The 23,318-nt window shown below is 41.1% G+C and overlaps 1 protein-coding gene across 7 annotated transcripts in view; it reads right to left on the bottom strand.

Moving 5' to 3' along the window:
• EBF1 (EBF transcription factor 1) overlaps nucleotides 1-23,318 on the bottom strand; it is a 432,079-nt gene that overhangs the window by 136,384 nt on the left and 272,377 nt on the right. For all 7 annotated transcript variants that reach the window (XM_037798760.1, XM_037798761.1, XM_037798756.1 and 4 more), the window contains one exon: nucleotides 5,229-5,310. In XM_037798760.1, coding sequence (XP_037654688.1) covers nucleotides 5,229-5,310 — 82 coding nt within the window. The remainder of the gene's footprint in view (nucleotides 1-5,228; nucleotides 5,311-23,318) is intronic.

Here is a 23,318-nt window from a genome sequence, read left to right as displayed (position 1 = left end):
GAAGCCTGTATCAACTGTTGAAGTTAAGCAAGTTTGTTACCCTAACCACAGCCTAGGGATTTCAAAAGAAAACATCTACTGGAAAAAAAAAAAAAATCCTAACAGATTTTCTACAAGGTTTATTCCATACTGCCTTAAAGTATGAACGTGGCCAAGCTCTGCAGAAAGTGATTAATTTCTTGAAAATGCTAAGGTCACACTAATTGACATGACCTGTGTAATTAAGCAGTCTCTGTTTACACACCAGAAGCTCAGCTGCTGTGATGCTGAGTTGGCTTGACAGAATGTCTTTACATGTCAAGAGATCAACAACCTTTCCTATGTTCTCCTCAGTCATCTACACAGGCCCCTGGTTGCTGTTCAGAGGAGACACACTTTGGCATTGCTGCGTGAGGATCAGGCTGGCCTGGCAAGCATACAAAATGGGATGAGAGAAAAGCAGCATCAGTGACAGTTGGAGAGAGCACACTTAATAGGCAAGAGAGTATGTTTTCCATCAGATGTCTCCAGGACTTGGGCTTTCAGAATAACTGGTAAAAGCCACATTGATATGTAAAGAACAGGCCAGAGCTTTCTCATGCCAACAAGATGCACTCTCTCACCTCCCTGCAGGGGCAATACAGAAGTAAAGATATTTGAAATCAGCTTCCTAATGAGTGTACTATGAGAAAACCGACGCAAATTATACATCTTGTTCATAGGAAAACCTTCAACCAATGTCTCTATGGGACATCCCTGGCAGTCAGGATAGCTGCAGGTGAGACTAATCACCCCCTTCTGGTTTATTCCTGAGATTTGGGAACTTCAGAATGATTTCTTAACAGACTGTTCTAATATGTCTCTGGCTGCTTTCCTCTTGTCCTATCTAGGTGAGCCAATGTGACTTAATGGGTCTTTCTTAGTTTGGAGAACTAGTCAAAACCTCCATAAGTTAAACAAGGCCCAGGCAGCCTGCTGAATAAGAACTTCTTTTTCTAAAATTCATACCGGTAACAATTGACCAACACCATAGCTCTGTTCTGGAACAATGCTCGAGTTCCTCCCTTCAACAGGAATCTACCCTCTGCCTGAACACTGTTGGTGACTTCCCAATCTCTTTATGCAGATGACATCTTTAGGCTCTATTAAGCAAGCACGTCTTTTGAAAGCCCCCTCTCTGGCTTTCCTGGGGCTCCAACTCATACTCATGAGTAGTCACTGTGGCTCTCAGATGATAAGGGGCCTCCCTATTTCCTCATTAAGTATCTGCTTACAGACTTTGAGCAACTTCCTTACTATTCTGAAATATCAGCTAGTATGAGAGTTAGACAGCATAGGTTGAATCACTGCCTGACCACTTAGTAGATGTGTGACTTTGGGCAAACTGCTTAAATTCTCTAAGCCTCAGTTTCCTCATTTATAAAATTGGAATAATCCATATTTCACATTCCTAATATGGGTATTTTGAGGATAAATATGACTACTTACATAAAGTACTTAGCATAATGCCTCTCGCATAGTAAGCACCCAATAAATGTTAGCTTTATCATTGTCATCATTATTATCATCATTGCCAAGTCCATAGATACACACATAGATGTAAAAGGAACACACTGAAATACACACAAATATAAACAATAATCTCCCCAATACTGAATTCAGTTAGGAATGAACCGAGACAGGAAACATAGGAAGAGAAGCCAGCTAGGGATGGAGGCACAAAAAATGAGGATGACAATGAGTTCCGTTCAAGGTTTATTGAGTTGAAGTTCCTGGAAATATCTAGCAGGCAACTGGGTGGCTAGGAATGAAACTGGGCGTAAGGTCTCAGGGACCCTCATTTGAGGGTCCTCAATACCCCAGTAGTAAGTAAAGCGCTTGGAGCAGAGAAAACATTCAGGAGAGCATATAGAGTGAGAAAAGACCCACGTCTCAGAAGGAAACTTGGGGAACATCAACTTTTATAGAAGAGCAGGGAAACATCATACTCTGGAGGGGGACTGAGAATGAGTGAGGAAATCCAAATGACCTTGTCATGGAATCCAAAGAAGATGGATTCAAGGAGGATGGAGTGGTCAACAGCATGAAATGGTATGGAGAAGTGTGGGAGTAGAGAGTTACAGACGAAATAAGACTGGAGAAAAAAATTGAAAGGTTGGGTAAGCGATATTTAAAGTTTTAGTTTAACTATCTTGAGGCACTTCATTCATTCTCTGATTGCACAAATATCCACAAGACTACATGCAAAAGACCGAGTAGTTTTTGTGTAAAAAGGATAATGAATGTGTAGATTTATAGAGATATAAAATAAAATGTGTCAGTGTTCATTCTCTATCTCCTCCCAGGAGGTAATGAAAGGATGAAGGGGAAAAAGCAGGTGAAACCTGAGAGTCAACAAGTAATGTGTCATTGCTGACAGAGAGAGAGAGACATGGCTCTCCTTCAACCCAAAAACTGACTGTGGTGGCCACGGTAGCTGCCCCATGAGAGGGCTCTATCTATTTTAGGGCCAGTTCAAGAATCACAGGCAAAATGTCAGGGTTCAGATAATTCATATGTGTTTGAAGGACAGTACGGACCTTGTGTCAATCAGATAACATGATTAATCAAAGGGTGCACTCTTTAGGACAGCAGCACTGTCACTGGGCAGACTGTCAGAGGTCATTAAGTATAGGACTGAACCAGTGGTTCTCAACCAGGGGTGATTTTGTCCCTCAGGGGGCATTTGACAATGTCCAGAGATGTTTTTTGGTTGTCTTGTTAGGTGAGAGGAGGGTACTATTAGCTTCTAATGGGTTTCAGGCCAAGGATGCTACTGAACATCTGATAATGCACAGTATATAGCCACACCTTTACCCCCATAAAGAGTTATCCAGCCTAAAAGGTCAATAGTGCTGCAGTTGAGAGATCCTGGACTGAACTAGTAATGCAGATTCATCTTTAGGTTATCTCAAGGATTTTCACCAAAGGCTGCATTTCTATTTTATCATTTACAAACTGCTTATGCATGCATAATGTGGTTTTTCTTTCATATCCTGTGACATATGCAGAGCCATTATTTTTTACTCCACTTTATGGTTGAGGAAACTGAGACTCCAAAAGATCACAAGATTTGCCAAAAACGTGACTCATGCCTCTTCATCTCAGTGTTCTTTCTACTAAATGAAGAATAACTATTTTGGTTGCAGAAATAAAGCTTTCTAGACACTATAAAAATAATAGACTGAGTTAGTTTTCCATCTTGTATAAGAGCAGCTGCAGTCCTGTAATACAAGGCTTTTAGGTATTTCACTAGAGGGTTCTGTGAAGGAAAGCATGGCTCTGAAAATCTTATACAAATGCTCGTTTATGTTCCACCATGTCACCAATAAGTCCATCCCAAAGTGGTACAGCAAAGTTGATCCTGGTATTCATAAGGCATTAGGCATGTTTAATAGACATGTTTATTAGACATGAATCGCTCCACATCTGGATATGTCTTGCTCCCAAAACAAGCTTGGTCAAAGTAGATATATGGCCCATCTTAAGGTCAACTCAAGTTACAAATGACACTTAGCAACACACACTTGGTAGCATCACAAGTGTGGTTTCAGCAGCCTAAAAGCAAAGCTGTTGTCATCCAACTCAACACAAAAAAACCAGTGAATTAGAAGATTCAAGTTGACCAACTTAGGGTCAGAAGCCATCCAGGAAAAACATTTCCAAGAAAATTAGGTATCTATGGATTCTCCCTGTTCATCTCTGTCAGGACAAGATGACTTTCAGAAGTACCTCAGAATCTCAGGAGAGAATATCTTCTTTCCACTGAACTTGTTCTTTAATGAGACTAACAAGTCTCATCTCTTTAAAAAATTAATAATTGTCTTGAAGTCTAAGAGATAATAGCATCCAAAAATCAATGCTCAATACGTTCAGAAGACAGAGCAACAGATGATGGATGATAGATAGGGAGGAAGGGAAGGAAAGAAAGAAATGGTGGTGTGACAGGATGTTAAAGTTGGTGGATGGGGTATTGGGGGAGGGGGGTTGGGGTATGCTGGGTTCTGTATATGGGGTTTGTATTGTTTTTGCAACTGTTCCTGTAAGTTTGAATTTATTTCAAAATAAAATTTAAAAAAAAAATTCAATGCTCAATCATCCTTTCTTTTTGCCCATCAAAGAATGTGCAGCTAAAATTTCTCAATATTTCTCAGGAACCTCTCTCAGAGATCATACATTTCAATCTACTCTTAAAGTTAAAACTGACTAAATTTGTATGAGGGCACATTTTAAACACTATGCTGACAGAAAGTTTGGATATACATATAGGGATCATTACTCTGATGGGGAAACTAACAATGACCATGCAAATGAGTTGTCCACAAAATTAAAAGGAGAGCAACACAAGGGTCTAGAACCTTGCTACTCAAAGTGTGGTCTGTGGACTGGCACTGTCAGCACCATCCAGGAGCCAGTTAGAACTGTAGAATTTCAGGCCCTCCCAGGCCTCAGTCAGCATCTGTTTTTTAACAAGCTCCTCAGGGGATTCTCAGCATTTTTGAGTTTGAGAAGTCCTGTATCTAGAACTCAGCAACCTTTCCTAAAACTCAAGTACCATATTGTGTCTTTGATGTTAGCACATTTGTTTTCACATCTTCATCCTTTAGTAAACGTATAATTATGTGAAGATAAAATACCAGCATGCTTTAAATGGTGGCAGATCTGACTGATCCTTGAGAACATTTACATGTGCTGTACAAGGACATTTCCGAAAGACAATTGTCACCACATGGCCCTAGACATGCCCTGCTCTTAAGAAGTCCATTTTTAATGGACAATTATTGTTATTTCCAAGATTGGGCAAGGAGAGTGAGGAGAAAGGAAGGAAGAAGGGGGGCATAATCTAAAACAGAACAAGGGTCTTATTTACCAGTTTTCTATTTATACAAACTTTAGGAGAAGAAGCCACCATTTCAGTGCTCTCGTACTTCACGTCACCTTTGGCGGTTTAGGCATCTGAGCCCATAAAGGAAGCTTAGCTGGACTCCAAGGACATCACTGACTCAGCCAGTAAGCACAGGTGGTTCAGTCCCAAGTCTTCCACAACAAAAACAACACCTTCCAGATGCAGTTCCCTGGGGGATCGAGCGCCTCACCTGCTCTTCATGTCTGAGGAAACAGCTACGCTATATATTCTCTGGCCCTAAGCCTTTTTTACCCTCTCCCGATATCCACGTCATTTCTCAGATTTAAAGAAGAAAGAGACCCACCTGGAATCTCCGCATGTCACGAGGGTTTCCTGCATTCTTTAGGCAATTTTGGTTACATTTGAGGAAAAATTTCAAGAAGAACCTGCAAAGAAACAAATTATCAAGGTTAGGATTTCGGTTCTATTATGGGGTGAGGGGTGGGATGTAGTCAGATGTTTCTGAATTGTACAGTCTATTCTCTGTGCACTTTCTGAAATATTCAGAATGATGTTAGAACCAGTACTTCATTTGAAGCTTTAGCCTTTGTTTTGGATCCAAACTGGACCTTCTTTATAAAGGGAAAACTCCCAGTATTGCCAAGAGATCTGACACAAAGATTGCCAAATTAAGTCCCCTAGGAAATATTTTCACTCAGAGGGAAAGTCTCCACCATAATTTAAGGCAGGTACCAACTGGATATAACTGTCTGAGAATTACTCATAGTCCCTGTCAACAGTATGGAATTTGAGCCCCATAAATTCACAGGTGATGAACTGGCAAAATACATACTAGATGAATGGCTGGATATGCCAAACACTTTTGATTGTGTCATCTCCAAATAAAATGTTCTAATTAGCAACACCCATGAGAAGCAGGTAAGATTCACATACTAACTAAATTCATTTGACTTCACAACTATCTGCTGTGTGTTTTTCTTAGACAGCCTGCTGTAGACAAACACTATTTGTGATTCTCTAAGGGGCATCCTGCCTTGCTCCTTGCTACCTTGGTTCCTAAATTGGTTCTATATGAGATCTGGGGATTTTACTTGCTCAGGTGACCAAACCCCCCGGTTTGCCAGGGACGATACCAGCCTACAATTGCCCTACTGCTGTAAGTGTTAACAGCAACCACTCTATCTATCTAAAGTGTCCTGCTTTGGATGATGAATTACACAGTCACTCTACAACTTGCTGAGTTATTTCTTGTATTACCATCTTGGTTGCTAAAAGTCTGTAACGGGAAGCAGCAGATATCAAAGATGCCAGGCTAGGGTATGTTTCAGGAAAGGGGCACTTTAAGAGCCACCCCAAGTTCTACTATTCCCTTCTACTTATAGATGTGCCTGAGGATTTCAGGCTCAAATATTTTCTGAAAATATTAAAATGCATTAAAATGCTGGGCAATTTAATTTTTGTAGGAATTTTCTTTTCTTTACCTTTCCCTCATCTCAAGTCTACACTGAAGTAAAAGTCTCATCTCAATCAACATAATTTGTGAGGGACTATCACTTCATAATACCTCAGTCCTAATTTGGTTCTGAGTACAATGTCTACTAATCACATAATGCCGGGGCCCTAAATAACAAGGGGTATAGCACGGAGACAAGCTGAATGGAACCAATTTCTGAATACTAAACTGAAAGAAGTTCTGGAAGAATCTCTCTCCTCCCTGGTCTCTTAGACTCTGCCAAAGGGGGAGAACAGAACAGGAATAACTCTTTCAAGAGAAACAATGACTTCTTCAACCAAAGGAATAACATTTTAAAATGGAAATATCTTCCTGAAGTGGTTCTCGTAGCATCATGCAACATTTGACTGCCAGTCAATAAAAAGCAGGCCTCCAAATAGTCACTTGCCCCTACTTCCAGGCTCTCTCCACGGAGCCCGAAGCTTATCAACATTTTGTCCAAGATAAATGACTCGCTGGACACTGCTGAAGCTCAACCTTGTAAAATGAAACCTGGCTCTGAGCACCCCTCCCCCAATGCAAAGAGCAACACTGCCATTCACAGGCCAACCCGACAGACACAGGATCTGCCATCCTTTACCAGTAGGGCGCACTTGGGAGAGGCAAGAGTTTGAGGGAGTAGTTGAAATCCTAAGTGCTTTCACATTGCCCCTTTCCTCTGGGCTCTCAAAAGGCAAGTATTGGGTGGCCCTAGTGATCACACATGCATGGCTTTCTTTCAGAAACCATTTACTGTCCTACAACTGGTGGCAGTGAGCTCCCCGTCTAGGTGGGGTTCAAACCTACACACAAAGTAAAGCAAAATGTGAAAGCAGGCCACTTTATTCAAGGAGAACTAGTCGGAAAGCCAAGCCCCATTTAATTGACAGTGAGAGTCGGTGTGGTACGTTGGGAAAGCCTCAGTCTTTAGAAATACTTAACGATGAAGTTCAGATCCTGGCTCTGCCAGGTACCAGGATGAGTAACTGAACTTCTCTGCACTAGTTTCCTTGTCTATAAATGGGGTATAACAGTTCCTCCCTTACAAGGCAGTTGTGAGAGTTAGTTGAGATCCTGTACACAAGGCCAGCAACTGGTAAGCATGGTGCTAGGGGGCTTACCTCGAGTTCAGAACACCACTAGGAGCTTCAAATACATTTTCCCATTTAATCCGCTGAACGAACCTCTGCTATTAGCCCCATTTTATACACAAGGGAACCAAGATTCAGAGAAGGTACATAACTTCACCAAAGGTTAGTAAATGTGAATCTGGAGTTCAAACTCAACAGTGTCGCCCCAGAGACTGTGCCCTTAACCACTATACCAAGGTAGTTTTAGTAATAACAAACATAGTGTAGTAATGATATTAATGCCAACTGTACTATTGACAGCAATAGTAGTAATGAGTAAATAGGAATAATTCTACTAAGAGCTATTTTTTTTTTTTTTTTTTTTTTTAAGCACAACGGCATCTTGAGTATTATGGAGAGAGAAGTCACTGACATTCTCCTTCCCGTGGGCTGCCACCCCTGGTTCCCCAAGGTTGGCACATCCGTCGCCTGTGCATATTTAAGCCATTTGAGCCCAGACCTGACAGCCAGCTTCAAGTTGTGTTCGAAGGAGCTGTCAGCACACTCTCTTGGCATCTTCAAGTAAGATAACTGCTAGCTACCGTGTGGGGGTCCATCTGGTGCCAAAATGGATTTTGAAAGACAGACAAACAGGACACTAACCCTGCCAGAGAGAAACAGAATCAAGGGAGCTGGGGATCTTCTGCCTTAAAGATGAGCAGGGGCGAGGCACCTGTCAGCAGCCCGTCGTTAGCATAGGAGCTATGCCGGGCACACACCGGATCCCTGTTACCCTAAGCTGCCCTGTCACTTGGTATGCTGGCAGAATCCCTGCCCGCCCTCTCGACAGTGGATCGCTTGCTGAAATTGAAGGCTTGACCATCTGTCGTGGGGAAGATACGGCCGTCAACTGTTGCCTGTGCCTCGCGCAAGCCCTTATGTGGCAAAGACTCTCTGAAGGGCCTATTCTTTTGGGGAGAGTCAGCCCTACCCCAGGGGAGCCTCGGGAATTCTTTGAAAGTTTTCCACTAAGTAGAAGCCAAGGGTCTGACCCTTTCAGATCTCACTTCCTTAAAGGAACAGAAAGGAGTCAGAAGTAGGAGTTAAAAATATCCCCAATGAGAGACAGAGTTAGACGTGGCGCACAAATTTGGGGGATGATTTATCAAACTAAGTTTATAAGGCATGTGTAAACCCAGGGAAACGTGCACGTCCACTGGCCTGTGGAGAAGATTTCTGATTCCAAGGGGGCTTTTAACAAAGTTGAGCTTATGATAACTCAAAATCTTACTTTACTCTAACGAATCATCACATTTCGTATGGTGGGTGTATTTTATAGTGTTGTCAGAAGAGTGTGGCAACCTCACCTCAGCTGTGAGAAACTTGCTTACGGCAGGGCAAAGCCCCTATTTACCCTATAGTGTTACAAGGAGCTCTATAAACTCCAGGAAACAGCACAACTGGGATGAAACTCCTTTTTAACTCAACATGTTTTCTTGGAGGGGGGGTCAGAAAACCCAACACCTTTTCTTGAACTTTCAATACCATTAGTATTATCTTACGTTATGCAGTCTGTTATACTATTCGAAGTACTTACACCACCAATAGCTCACTGAATCCTCACGGAACCCTATTATATAGGCAACCTAGGAATTGTCAACTGACTTGAAAGGCAAGAACACAAAAACTCAAAAAGATTATGGGATTTATCTACAGTCAAAAACTGAACTAATATCCTACATTAGCCAAAGGGATGAGTACAGTATGGGTTTTCCATGAATTATAGGACTTTATAAGTGACTTGAACCACCACTTGGTCTAACCTGCCCATCTTGCATATAAGAAAATTGAGAGGTCAGGAGATTTGCTTATGCTCACCCAGTTATAATAGTATATGATATAAAATGATAATCCACTCATCCTGCTCCTACTTATATGATTTTTCTAACATAAATGTTTCTCAAAAGCCAGCACAAGACCTCAACATTTGAGCTCTTGAACTTTTTATTCTACTACCCCAATCAGTAAAGAGACAGTCATAAAACCAAAAGTGACTTCCCATTAAAAGTTGTGTTTAGTATATCGATCAGGCTAATATGGGATATTAGCCCATCATTGAACATTAACTGAACCAAACACAGATGTTTGTGGAGCAAAATTGTTTATCCAGTGACTTATTTGTATATCACCAACCAATAGATACACAGTATTCTAAGCAGTTTTCATATGACTAGCACAGTGCTGGATACCAAAAGGTAACTCTGGGCTCCACCAAAAAGAAAATCAACTGAATTAGCAATCAGGAGCTGCCCTATCTGTACAAGAATATAAAATTAAAAATATAATCTTTTTATTCCCAACACATGGCACCATACCCAGAACCCAGTGCGTTTTCAGTAAATACTTGTCCAACTAAACAGAACTCAGGACCTCCAAGGGGTAGAAATGGGAGTGATTGGCAGTAAAGACAACAGTATAGTAAACTGGACAAGAGCATGTGGAGGAGACAAGACAAACTGGGTGACTCCCTTAAGGTCAGTGGCCTCCTCAGAGCACAAGAATAATAGCACTTCTCCCCAGTACCACTGTGCCCTTCCACCACAATCCTAGCTTTACTGCTCAATTCACTGTGTGGCTTTAGACAAATTATTAACCTCTCTGTGCCTCAATTTTCTCACCTATGAAATGGGGATGGGGGTGGGAAAGAGCCTACTTTGGAGAGTTATTTTAGAATTAAATGAGGTATCACATATAGAATGTTTAGTGCTTGGCTTAGAGGAAGCAAGAATTATTTTCATCATCATTTATCCCTGGCAACTGCCCACTGCCTAGCACTCAAAGATGCTGAGATTTTCAGATATGAAAAGTATTCTTCTCTCTTTGAATGTAAAATTTAAAAGAAGAAGCAAATATCTATGTAACTGACAAGAACTATAGGTTTCACTGAATGCCCTATATAAAGAAAGAAAAAAAGGAGAAATAACCACCAGGAACGACAACAATAACCACAGCAGCTCTAACCAAAGGCCAGGACAAATAAAGGAGCGAGGCAGCAGCTTAAGTCACAGCAGACTCCAGCTAGTCAGAACTGAAGGGCACCCACAGTAAAACCATCCATTAGGCAACAGCTTGTACATCATTAATTATTATGCAAACGTTGCAATAGATCTGGGTTGAGCAGGTTGAGTTTTTACCCTCCACCCCCACAATTCTGAAAAATCACGTTTGGATGATTTCAGCTGTTTTCCTAATGTCCAGACTGGAAAGGAAAAGCATCAAGGCACACCTAACCCAGGACATAAAATCCCCATTTGCAATCTTAAGGTTCCCTGAAAGTTTCTCTGACTTTTACCCACAGATGGTTATGTGGCAGATGGTCCTTCCAAAAGATATTCAGGACACGGAAGCTCACTCTGTCCCGATGCAAGGAACAGCTGTGTGAAAACAACAGTGAGGTCCCTTCTGGGTGGAGTTCAAGCTGCTCTCACACGTACTCACTGGAGAGTGAAGAGGGAAATGCCTCATGACTGAAAGGGCCTCTTTGGAGAAGCTGTTTCCATAGACCGAGACATCACCCTTTGCTTTGGCAAAGAAGTGCAGAGCCACTTTCCTCCATGGTCAAATCTTCTGCCCAGAAGTAACCAAGGAAGACTTTCCAGGAGTACAAGTACTCTCCCAAATGGAAAACGTCTAACCAGAAAGCACCCATCCCTACCTTGACCATCTAAACTGCCAGGGGCTGTTTACCCAATGCCACTGCAACCTCCTGGTAACCCTCAAAGATGCAAAGTCCATGAAGGGGTAAACAAGAGTCTCATGGATACCGCCACAAAAAGAGAGATGTCTCTTGGAAACAGGGAAGACCAAAACAATTAATTATCAAATGTCAAAGAAAACTTGGGGCTTCCTAATACATAGAAGAAGCTGTAGAGTACAGTTCATCCATGTGAAAACATGATACCTGTAAGTCTGCCCAAATCCCCAGGATACCCTAGGATGGGCTGAGGTGCCAAACCATGTAAGGGGAGGGGTTCTCGCTGCCAGGAGGACCTCTTCTTTTCTGATGCTAAAAGGCACTCCTGAGAAAGGAGCTGCCTTTAATTAACCCCCGTCACAGTTCTGTTTGAGAGGTGGGGAAGGCAGAAAAGGAAGGAATAAGGCCATTGAGGGGATTCTACCCAGATGAAGCAAATTCTCTCCCCCTCCTGCAGTGGAAGGTGGAATGGCACCAAGTTGCAGCACTATCTTGGGGATCCCAGGGGGAGAGCATGTGGCCACTGACTATTATTATTGGCCGCTGACTTCAAGGAGTTTACCTTTTCCCCTGGCCAAGGTTCCTCAGATCTTGGGCATTTCTGGAAACTGTTCTCAGCCTGAAGGAGTGAACATGATCAACTTGAAAAGCATTCATTACCTCAGAGCTCAGAATGTGGCCTTGATCTAGGACATCTGATTAGTGGCAAGGATTTTAAAAAAAGGTGCTGAGATGCATAGTGAGAGACTAATGAATTTTAAAATAGTTTTAAGAAAAAGGACCCACTGAAAATAGGTCTTCTTGTGCTAGAAGTCAAATATGAAAATGGGTCAGGATGGTGAAAGGGCAGAGGAGAGGACAAATAACTACTGGTCAGTGGGGAAATAATAATTTGCAATTCCTTAGAAATTTTGTGGAGACTGGGAGGGAGAGCCAGGGCACTGCAGCGTACCAGATCTTCCTGCCTACCTGCCCCAACTTATTGCCCCTGCAAGGAATGACTAGAAATTAAATGAGAAAGAACAGCACATGCAAAGATTGTAAGCATGTGTATGGTAGAGAAGGTGTTCATCTTCAGTGATGCTCTTTTGCAAAGACTTCCTAAATACCAAGTGTTTCTTGCCAAAATGTATTAAGTTACAAATGTTAGCCTTGGGCAGATCTTTAAAGTCATCCCAATAGTCTGATATGCAGCAGGAATGAGGTAGATAATGAATCCAAGTGTTTGTCCATCTGGGGGCTTGGGAGAGACTGAGGATACACTTGTCTTAAACTGTTTCCATTAGGAGCACAATTTGCAAGGATTTACTAGGCACAGAATTCTTGCAGTCCCGGAGATAAGATTTAAGGAAAAACCTTCATATCTTTGTCTTCTGGGTCACTGGTAGAAATCCTTTCCCAGGCTGGAAAAGATGAACACTCAGGTGGCAACCTTGCTTCAATAATAATGGCCAATCCCACACAGCCAAGCATAAAAGGTAAGGCAGGAGGAGCCTCTCGGTAGAGCAACTTTGTAGTTATTTTTATTATAGTAAACACATGAAAATACCATGTGCAAGGCTCTCCTCTAAGTTATTTTGTATACTAATCCATTCATTCTTCATCACAACCTTATGAAGTATTATTTCTATTCCCATTTTCCAGATAATACTATTGAGGCAAAAAGAGATTACATAACTTGCTCAAGGTTTCCCAGTTAGTAAATGGTAGAGCTGGGATTTGAATGCAGGCAGTTCAGCTCTAAAGCACACATCCAATAAACAATATACCTTCGTATGTCATACATAGTACATCGTGGGAGCCCTGGTCATTGACTAAATCTGGCTACCTTATTTCATCATCATAACCAGATACCTTCAAAAATAGAGCCAAAACCGCCATACAGATTTCTGGCATTGTTACTAGAATATTCCCAATTACAAATTTTAACACATTTTTATTTTGCCCATGGCCACTCTTGCCCTATTTATAATCCCTCAAATGCATTTTAACCATAATGAAAGACCAGTGGGTGGGTTTGAAAACAGAGCCAAACCAAATGTGGAAAATGATGGCAAAAGAAAAACCAACGTAATGTGGTCTGTCAGGAGGAGTCAATGAATATCATCTTAAGGAATTAGTTATATTATCTGTAGTTACAGGTTCCACAAGTCACTATCTTTGAATGCCTTTCATTGAGACAGAAAGTCACAGGTTGAAAAGGAAAGGCTTTTTATTTCCCTTTTCCAACATCCACGAGCTTTAATTTTTAAATCAGTCTCATTTAGAATCTGATGTTAGAATTTCACTTTTCATCCTAAGGACTCAGTGTTTCCATATTAATTTCTTCTGTGGACATGATAGATGCCAGAGAGAGAAATCAAGAAGTGTAAGTCCACGTTCACTGCAACATGTGGGTTTTCCTGGACTCTCAACTCAGTATTCTTTACAAGACTTGATAAAGTATAAATGTTAATTGTCATTCATTCATTCATTTACTCAATCAACAAATATTTCCAAAAAGTCTTTATAGGATATCCCTTATACCAAGACCACCAATGACTTTGGTTCAGGTTTTTCTCAGAAATAAATTAAAAGAAGAGAAAAGCAAGCATTTAGGTTCAAACTTCCTGGAAAACTTTTTTGAACCTTAGGATGAGAGTTTTTGAGTAACTGCCAAAAAAAGGCAGAATAGCCATAAAGTATGAATCTGTTCTGGATGTGCTGGTAAAGGGCTGGATCAGAAAACCTTTCAAAATCTCCAATAGTGTCAATATTCTACCAGTCAAATTGGTCCCCTCCCCTTCACCTTCCAGCATCATTTGCTTCAGTCACAACGATCTACATCCTGTGCCCTGAACCGGAAGTCTCCTTCCTGCCTTTTCCTGGGATGCATTCTCTGTGTCTGAAATGCCTTGCCCACTCCCACACAATCTTAGCTCCCCAAAATCCTACTTAACCTTCCAGGTGCAGCTTAAATGCACTGCACCCAGGAAACCTTTCTGAATACTGCCAGCTAAAATTCATCACTTCCTCCTCCACTTTGTTACAGCACTTGTCACACTTGGGCTTCATGTCTTGTATGGCAATCACTTGCCTAATCATTTGTCCTCTCCATGACATTATGGACTCCTGAAGAGTGTCTTTATATACCCCATGGCACCCAGTACAGCTGTATAGGAAAGCGCTAAATAAATACCTGATTTATATTGACTGTAAATATAAAAGCAGTTAACTTTTACTTATGACACAAAGATTGTTTTCCATTTCTATTTTTTTATATATTCTTAATTTTCTATAAATAGGTATTACTTCCAATGAAAAAACAAACAGCTTTATTATTGTAAAAATTGAGTTGACTATCATTCACCATAAAACCTAGGGAATGTTACCCCTATTTTCAGATGGATAAATTAGAAACTAAAAATGATGAGTGTCTTTCTCAGAGTCCCTGTGTGCTAAGATTTGCCAGTTAATTCAAATCAGAGCAGTTAAAAGCTATCTATCTCACACTCTATAAAACGTAGATCATTTATTAGTTTCATATATGAATAATTCATAACAGCATCAACTGGGCAGATTCCATGCCATTCATGTCCTTAATTTCCTACTTAAAAATTTCTCGTTAAAATTTAAGTTTATCTCTAAATTAAACCTGCCATTGTTCTTAAAACATTTCAGCATAACCTAAAAGGACAAAAGGCCATGTAACTCATAGTCTGCATGGATCTCCCCATTCTAAAATTCTAAAGACCATTCTGATGACTTTGCTGAAACCCAGTGCTTAAAACCCTTAATGGTGTACTTAATGGTTTGCTGTTTCTTCATTCAGTATATTTTTTTAGGTCATCCATTTATTCATTCAGTTGATCCTTCATTTAGTAAGTATTTACTAAACACCTATTATGTACCAAGCACAATGCATGCAGACAACCCAGCTCCTGCACTTATGGAAGCTCACCAAAATATACTTCATAGGCCACCTGCATCAGAATTCCCTGGGAATTCTGCTCTGACAGGTGTAGAGGTGGGAAAGTGGGAAAGGAATCTATTTTTAACAATCTACTCAAATAATTCTGATGCATGCTGAAGCTTGAGAATGGATATCTAATCAATTTAAAAATCAACAGTGTCAATAATATGTGATAACTGAAATGATGGAGTTACATATCAGAAATAGTGAACTGCAGAGAAGAGATGGCCATCATTGAAAGTTAGCACAAAAACTTGATTGTATCCCTTGTACTGACTGTATGGTGTGTGAATATATCTTAATAAAATTGTATTTTTAAAAAACATGTCAAACTACCTCTGAGTAAAAAAGGAAAATGAAATTCCTTTCCTCATCCCTTCTTGCCCAGCCTCAAGCCACTGAAAAAGAAATGGATTCCTGGTTGCCAGAGAAAGTTTATATTTGACAAATTTTTGCTTCAAAGAAAAGAAACAAGTTCACTTTCTACACACACACAGACACACACACACACACACACACACACACACACACACAGACACACAAGGAAAAAGGCATCAGCTAAAGAAGTTGTTCGCTGAAAGAAAGGCAGAGTCTTGCAAATGATGAAAATTATTTTGAAACTCTTTTAAACCATCATCACCCTTTTAAAACTCTCACCCCATTTGTCTGTTCACTTTCCTCACTATATCCTCTCTGGTCCCAATCTCAGAATCTCCATGTTCTGTCTCCCATCATCCCAGCTCACATACCATTAGGGATAATGAATTTAATTTGAGCAATGACTTCCATTGGAAAAAAAAATCAGTTCACCCCAACACATCACACAAGCTAAGTTCTGATAAAAACAAGTAACTGCTTAATTTGGATTTAAAGCTCAGGACCAGTCTCTAAATAAAGATGACCACTGAGCATCATGCCCACAGAGCACTGACAATAATCCTATGAACTCCAAATTATTCCAGTTTATATTATGGATGATCCAATAAGTCTGTGTGTTCTAGTCCATTGTAATATAAGAAGGAATTTATCATTTTAGAATCATAATGCAAAATAGAGTCTGACACTTTATTAAACACTATTTCTCATGATACTATAAAGATGCTGATGGAAAAGAGACGAACACAATATTGTAGACAGAACAATGACACAATTCAGACATTCTGAGGCTGCTTTGTAGTTTACTGGTCACACTCACCCACCTTCCCCCAACATGTCACTTTTAAGCCTCTTCAATTTAAACTAGAAATATTGGGAACAAAACTCCAAAGAACTTTTAATTTACTGCAAAAATCCCACTGCATTTTGGTCAATCATTTTAATAAAACAAAGAATGCTAGAGAGGGATGAGAATTGAGAAATTATCTAGCCTGGGTATTCCTAATCTGGAGCCCATGAATGGTCTACATGGGGTCCTTTAGCATCCCAACATTGTGGGCAAATTTTTGTACACATACTTTGTGGAAGGGATCCAGAGTTTTCAAAAGATTGCTGAAGGAGTCTGTGAGTTGGCTGCCCAGAATCCATTCTCCCTTATTTTGTTATCAGACCCCCATTTTCCTCACTCAGAGTCCTTGTATTTCAGTAGCATCAACTCTTTCTACCCTTGAACCACAACAGCACTTGTGATCCAGGCTTGGATGTCAAAGCATCACGTCCCCCCAACTATATGACTGTTCTAGAGACGGATATGTGTCCAAGTCAAAACAACCAGGTAAAGTAAGAGCTTGTTGCAGGACTTTTATTTGACAGACTTACAAATGAGATGGGTTCTGTTCCTCTACAGTTGAACCTGGAAAGATGTGAGGCTAGGGTTGCTGGGAACTTTGATATGTTAGAGATGACTCCATAATGGAATATAATCCATTGGCAACACACCTAATAGCAGAATCCTCAGGGAATGGATCATGGACAGGTAAATACTGATAAGTGAGAAGGAGAGTTACAGGGGGACCTCACATCATGCAAAGCCCTCCAAGGGCAGTGGGGCTAAGTGGCGATGGAGATGTCTATAGAATGATTCCACCAAGTAGATGGAGGGAAAAAGGAGGGTCCCACAAAAGGGGTGTGTGTGTGTGTGTGTGCACGCACGTGTGAGAGAGAGAGAGAGATGAAAAGGAATTTTCTACTGAGCCTGATAACTTCCAGCCTGCATGACTTCAACACCCTGTGGCCTCCATTCAAGTCATTATCAGTTTCATTATATACATATAATTTTTTCCTCATACAGATTTGCTGTTTACTTTGAAAAAACAGAAGCCTATAAATTGAGCCCAGGAGGTAACATCAGTGAGTGAAACAGTCCTGATGACTAGTGAACTAAAGAGTGAACATTCTCTCTACAGGAACAGCCTCGACCCTTCTCCAGCCCACTGATTCCTGGGGGGTTATAGTACAGTGTTGCCAGAACTTCCCATTGCAAGAAAAGCCAGAAACACATATCTTTAAGTGTTAAATTTGCCAGTCTTCAAAACAATGTAAGGATCAGACAAAACAAATTTGGTGTGAGCCGGGGCGTTCGGGGAGGGTGGTCCACAGTTAGCAGTTTCTGATCTAAACTGTATAAACCATAACAGTCAAAGTAACAGCAACTCATTTGTCTGTGACACTAGTGCCAGGGCCTCTTTGTGTCCATTCTTAAATTTAAAAAAATAATAATAATAATAAAAGAAGGGCCCTTGTAGCTCCCTTCAACTAGGGCTTCTTTCATTAAAAAAACCAAAGTAGTTCTTGCTTTTGAAGCAAAAGCTTGTTTTCCTTTGTTTTGTTACTTCTTAAGAATCCTTGTCACCTGAAATCCAAGTGTAGTCAAGCTTGATTTTCTTCCAGACCTTTGGCAGCTGATGGGTGAAGGGACACGTTAGAAAAAGCTACCTGCACCCAGGAGCAAAACTGAAGGTGGGTGCATATTTAGCAGCATGAGGTTGTCCACAGACAGCGAATACAGACACAAGGAAAACCTTCCCTTTTTCCCCTGTACCCACCTGTTCACAGCTGGATTTCCCAGGGCACTTAATTCAATCATCAGCAGTAAGTTTTAGCAACCATTTTACAACCAATTAACCATGCAGGAAACAAAACATCTGACTTGGTACCTTCCTCCCTGCTTCCTGAAGAGTCTGTGGCCTCAAAAGTCAGCAACTTTGAACTGTCTCTATGGAAGAAGATACTGTCAAACCAAAACAAGTAAGTTTTATCCCTTCTAACAATTAATGGGAGGAAACATGAATCAGCCCACATCGTGCTGGCACAGGAATTACACCTATTTCGCATAGAAAGTGCCCATTTCACTCGCCATATGCCAGGCTCTGGGCAGTAACACGAATCTTACCATAACCCCATTAATCAGGTCCTATTAATATCCCCATTCTACAGGTAAATATACTGAGGCCCAAGAGGTTGATAAAAGAGCCCAAGGTTTCACACACCAAAAAATGCTGATTTTTGAGGCCACAGACTTCAGAAAGCAGGGAGGAAGTTACAGGATTTAAGTCAGCTTATAGCTCCCTTAATTGAAAGGTGTCAGCAGACTTCTGGTGCTTGCTGGGATAAACCTCCTTGGATGCAAAAAAGGTTTCCAAACTTGTACTAAGTTCTATTAGCAAGAATTCTTGTCTAAATCAATAATTTGAAAAAGCATAACAGGTTTAATTTTTAGAAGTATACTATGCTTTAAAAAAAATCTTTTTTTTTTTTTTTTTTTTTTTTACCTTTTCTTCATTCAACCTTCACAAGATCTCTTGAAGGATGTGGCAGGAATTGGGTCAAATCACTCCCATTTTACGGATGAGGCCACTGAGGCTCAAATGTTACAGTCAACGTCATCCAGGTGCTCAGTGACAGCCTCTGATTCCAATTCCTAGGCACTCCAGCCACATGGGCTTCCTTTCACTTCCGGAAACATGCCAAGCTCTTCCCAGCTCTGGGCTCCCACACAGGTTTGTCAGCCCTGATACTTTCTCATTCTTCAGATGATCCTTAAACCTCACCTCCCCAGAGAGACTTCCCTGTGTCCTGCTTCAGTGAGCCATGTAAGTCCTCACCATTGTTCCCAAGCATTTCTGTCATAGCACTTTTTCCAGTTTGGAACAATAAATGTATCTATCTTGTTAACCCAGAGCCTATCGTAGTGTTTGACAAAACCGGAAGTCAAATATTTGCTGAATGAATGAGCAAGGGAACAAATGAATGCTTGAAGGATTCCCAGCTTTCTAATTTTTAATAGCAACTAAGAGACAGGACTTTCTCCCCCGTCTTCTGGCCAGATCCCCTTGTGGAGTAACAGATGAAAAGTTATCCTGCCCCAATGATATTTAAGGGCCTACCTGCTAAAACGAGACCACGGCGGGACTACCCCCACCCCACCCCGCCCAAACACACACATCTCGTTCTTGCACGTCCCCATCAACTCAAGGGTAGATTCATAAGCATGCTGGGACAATCAACATGGGAGACAGAAATAAAATGCCTATAATTGAATAGTTTTCCTTATTAAACAAAAGCACAGAATCCTCAAAGTTGAACAGAGAATAAATTCCAGGTGGGTATGAAAGGCTGCAATTGAGTCCCTAATTCTTCTCTAAGTTTTCATCTCTCCCTCTAGGGTTCTCCCCGATTGCTATGATATGCAAGGGAGTGACCTCTGACGGAAATGTGACATACTCTCCCACTCCAACTTAAGCAAAGAGCTGTGGAAAGAGAGCACTGGGTCTGTGTTGAGCCCACTTTGTATTTCCTCCCAACTAAATAGTCTCTTTCCAGAACCGTTTCCCTGAACCCATGGAATATTTTGAGTCTGATTTTTAATAAAGGAAGCTGTCCCCTAACAAAGATGATTATGATGATAAATTGTTCTCAAAGGGAGCAGCCTGGGAAAATATGGGAATTCATGTATTTTTTCTTGGACTATGGGGCTAAGTTTGCATGCACGCAAACTGAGCCAAGATGACTCAAAATATCAATCTCCTTCTGATGACGGCTGGATGATTGATTAATTGTTAAGGAAAAGGCTGCTCCAAATACTTTACCAAAGTCTTAGGCTAGGGAAAAAAAATAATGGGGAAAAGCATAGCTGCTGTCTTTTGAGTGGTTACTGTGTGCCAGGTACTGTGCACAATGCATAATTTACTTCCATCCTCACAGCAAATCCTACACTCTTTCAATTCTCCAGGTAAGAAAACAACTGAATCACAGAGAAGTTAAGTATCTTGCCTACCAACAAACAGTCGCAACAGATCTAGCCAAGATATGAATGCAGGGTGTCACTAGACAGCCTGTGCTTGCAAGGACTAGAACAGGGCTCTCTCTGTTCTCTATGCTGGGGTGATGAGGGGAGTGGCCAAGTGCAGGGAGGTATTTGTGCAGCAATCTACATGCACCAGAGCTACCACGTATCTCTCGATCCTTAGACACTATGTGATAAAATCGGCAAACATGCTTACCTATTTGAAAAAAACAAAATAAGCCTCCTCCTTCTCCCAAACTGATCACCCCTCTCCTTTATGATCTGGACCAAACCTACCCCTGCCCCCACCTCTCTCCCACTCCCTCCCTCGAGGCCTATGCTGTGACCACGCTGGACCCCGTCTCCTTCCCCTCCAACACTCTCCCTGCCTTGCCAGCTCTGCACCTTTGCACATTGCATGCTAGGCTTGCCTCTCCGTGTACTTCCCCTTCCCCTTTCCCATCCCTCCCACCCGAACAACTAATCATCAGTCAAAATCAAGTTCAAATATCACATCCCCTGGGGCACTGCCCTGGGTCTCCCAAACAAATATCCCTAAAATCCCTCCTCTATGCTTCCACCTTATTTATAGTGTTGCAAAATGCAAATTTCATTTCTCTGTTGCCCCTAAAAAAACGTTCCTGCTCATTCACTACCATGTAAATTTTTATTATAAGATTAAAGTTCTAAAGACTGAAATTTCACCAACATTTCAAGTACTCTCTTTTGGTGCTGTTAATCATTGTACTAGAATATTGCACTGGGCTATTTATACTCTTTGAATTGCTCACATTTCTTTCCTCAGGAATGAAGGATAAAGCAAGCATAAGTGCTTTCATGCCTCAAATAAGACAATCCATTCACCAACTGTCTCATGATAGTGTTGAGTAGTGGTTTTCTATACAAAACACAGAGTGGGGAAAAAAATCCATTTAACTCTGATTTCTGGCTTTTTGCTAGAAAGCTTTATAAGTTGCTTTTTGGTCTCACCTCGTGGAAGGGTCACTGTTTTAGCTGGGACTGTGACAAGCCTCTCCAGAATTAGAGTACTTTATTATCACATTAGTACTGGAGAAAGTCACATAATTAACAGAATTTATCCTCATTTACTCTGTAAAAGCACTAATATTCAATCTCTCTACCTCTGTTTTTTTTCCCAGGTTGACCCTTCCTGGACTCATCTGCAGAAATGTGTTAAAACTTTCTTCTCCTCCACTCCACGTAAGTTGCTAGAATTTATTCATTTGAATAAGCATAAAAGGCATGCCAGGGTTTGTCATAACTCACACAATGCCTTTGAATTAGCAGCCGTAACAGTGTCATACTTCTGCTGGAGATCCTCTGTTCAAAGTCAGTGGTGACAGCCACCAGAATTAGTTAATTGTAATGTGACACTGGCACTACTTCGGGTGCTATCTAATGGTAAACCAGCATTAGTTCAAGTGCCTAAGAAATTCAGACACTGCAGTTCTTTAAAGAGAAGAGCAGACCCGCCTGACACATGTTGCCTTCTCAGGTAACGCTTCTTCAACCCTGTTTGCCCAGGAAGATGGGAGGACACACACACACATCAAAATAAAGTCTCCATTAGAAAGCACTGTGCTTGCTCTCTCTCTCTCTCTCTTTCTCTCTCTCTTGCTCTCTGTCTCTCCTGATGTTTCTTTTTTAGGCAGCAAAGTATAAAGAAACCAGGGATTATGTGACAAACATTTAGAAGAGACTGAATGTCTGCTACTGTTTTCCTGAAGCACAGGTTAAAAACTGTGCTTCTCTATTTCAAATTGACAAGGCTCAGAGCCGTGTTGGGAAGATGGGGGCTTGGAGGAGAGGTGAGAGTATCTGGTTTGAACAGAACGTTCAAGTGATGAAGTAGTTGGTTCACTTCTCATGAAAGGTAAATTCTTCCTGATGAAGTCCGGGATGGGACTAAGTTAGTGACAGTGAGACAATGGATGAATCTGGCAGCAGTCCTGGTGCCTCAGTGCAGGGAGCTTCAGGAGGACAGGATAAAGGTCTCCTCCTGTCCAGGAGACATCTGCGGCCATCATAGCTCTCAAGGGAAGCATCAGCCTCCCTCCATCTTCCCTACGAGAGACACATCTCAGCTGGAATGCAAACAGCAAATGAGACGTCCCTCTCGTCTGTCCTCCATTTTATCCAGGTGACATCCAAGGAACTATATTGGTCTTTATCCCAAATTAGAATTATCCTGTGGGCCCTCAATCATAATATGGCCCATGTTCACTGGGAAATAAGAGAATTCTCCAACCTCCAAATTTCAGCTCAATCTTCCTTTTGCATGAGATGGCTTTGAAGTCCCTCCATCGTTCAAGTTATGATTAAGATTCTTCCTCTCCCAACAAACCTCCCAGATTTTCTCATTGGTGTGAATGCCTCTCCTCCATATACCTAAGGTGTTCAAGGTTTGTGAATACCTTTCTTACGAGATTTACCATATTTTATATTTAGGTTATTATATTTATATAGGTCATTTTATATTTAGGTTATCAATGCATGAGTCTGATTACCTTACTGGACTGTGAACACCTAGAAGAGATTATGGGGGTTGAGGCTTTTGCCCAGCCTCACTGAACACACGTGGGGCCATTCCTAACTAAAATTGACTAATTCATCGACTAATTCACTTTTTCCTCCAAAGTTGTCCTTCAAAAACCTTTGGTCAAACACTTCAGCATTCCTTGGAATTTTGCCATTTCCCACCTCCAAACCTCTGCACAACCTCTTCCCTCTACCTGGAATGTTATCTGTCTACTGAAAGGAAATTGAGTCCATTCTTCAAGGTCAATTCCAAGGCTACCTTGATCACATTGGCCAAAATGGCACTGTCTAAATTCCTACAGTCCTTGTTTAAACCACCCAGGTCCTTTAGTACCTTGCAATTGCTAATTTGCATTTATATTTCTTAACTGCCCCACTAGAGTGA

This window comes from Choloepus didactylus, chromosome 11, assembly GCF_015220235.1.
Source record: "Choloepus didactylus isolate mChoDid1 chromosome 11, mChoDid1.pri, whole genome shotgun sequence".
In the NCBI taxonomy this organism is placed as follows: domain Eukaryota; kingdom Metazoa; phylum Chordata; class Mammalia; order Pilosa; family Megalonychidae; genus Choloepus; species Choloepus didactylus.
This window is presented reverse-complemented; position numbering and strand designations above follow the sequence as displayed.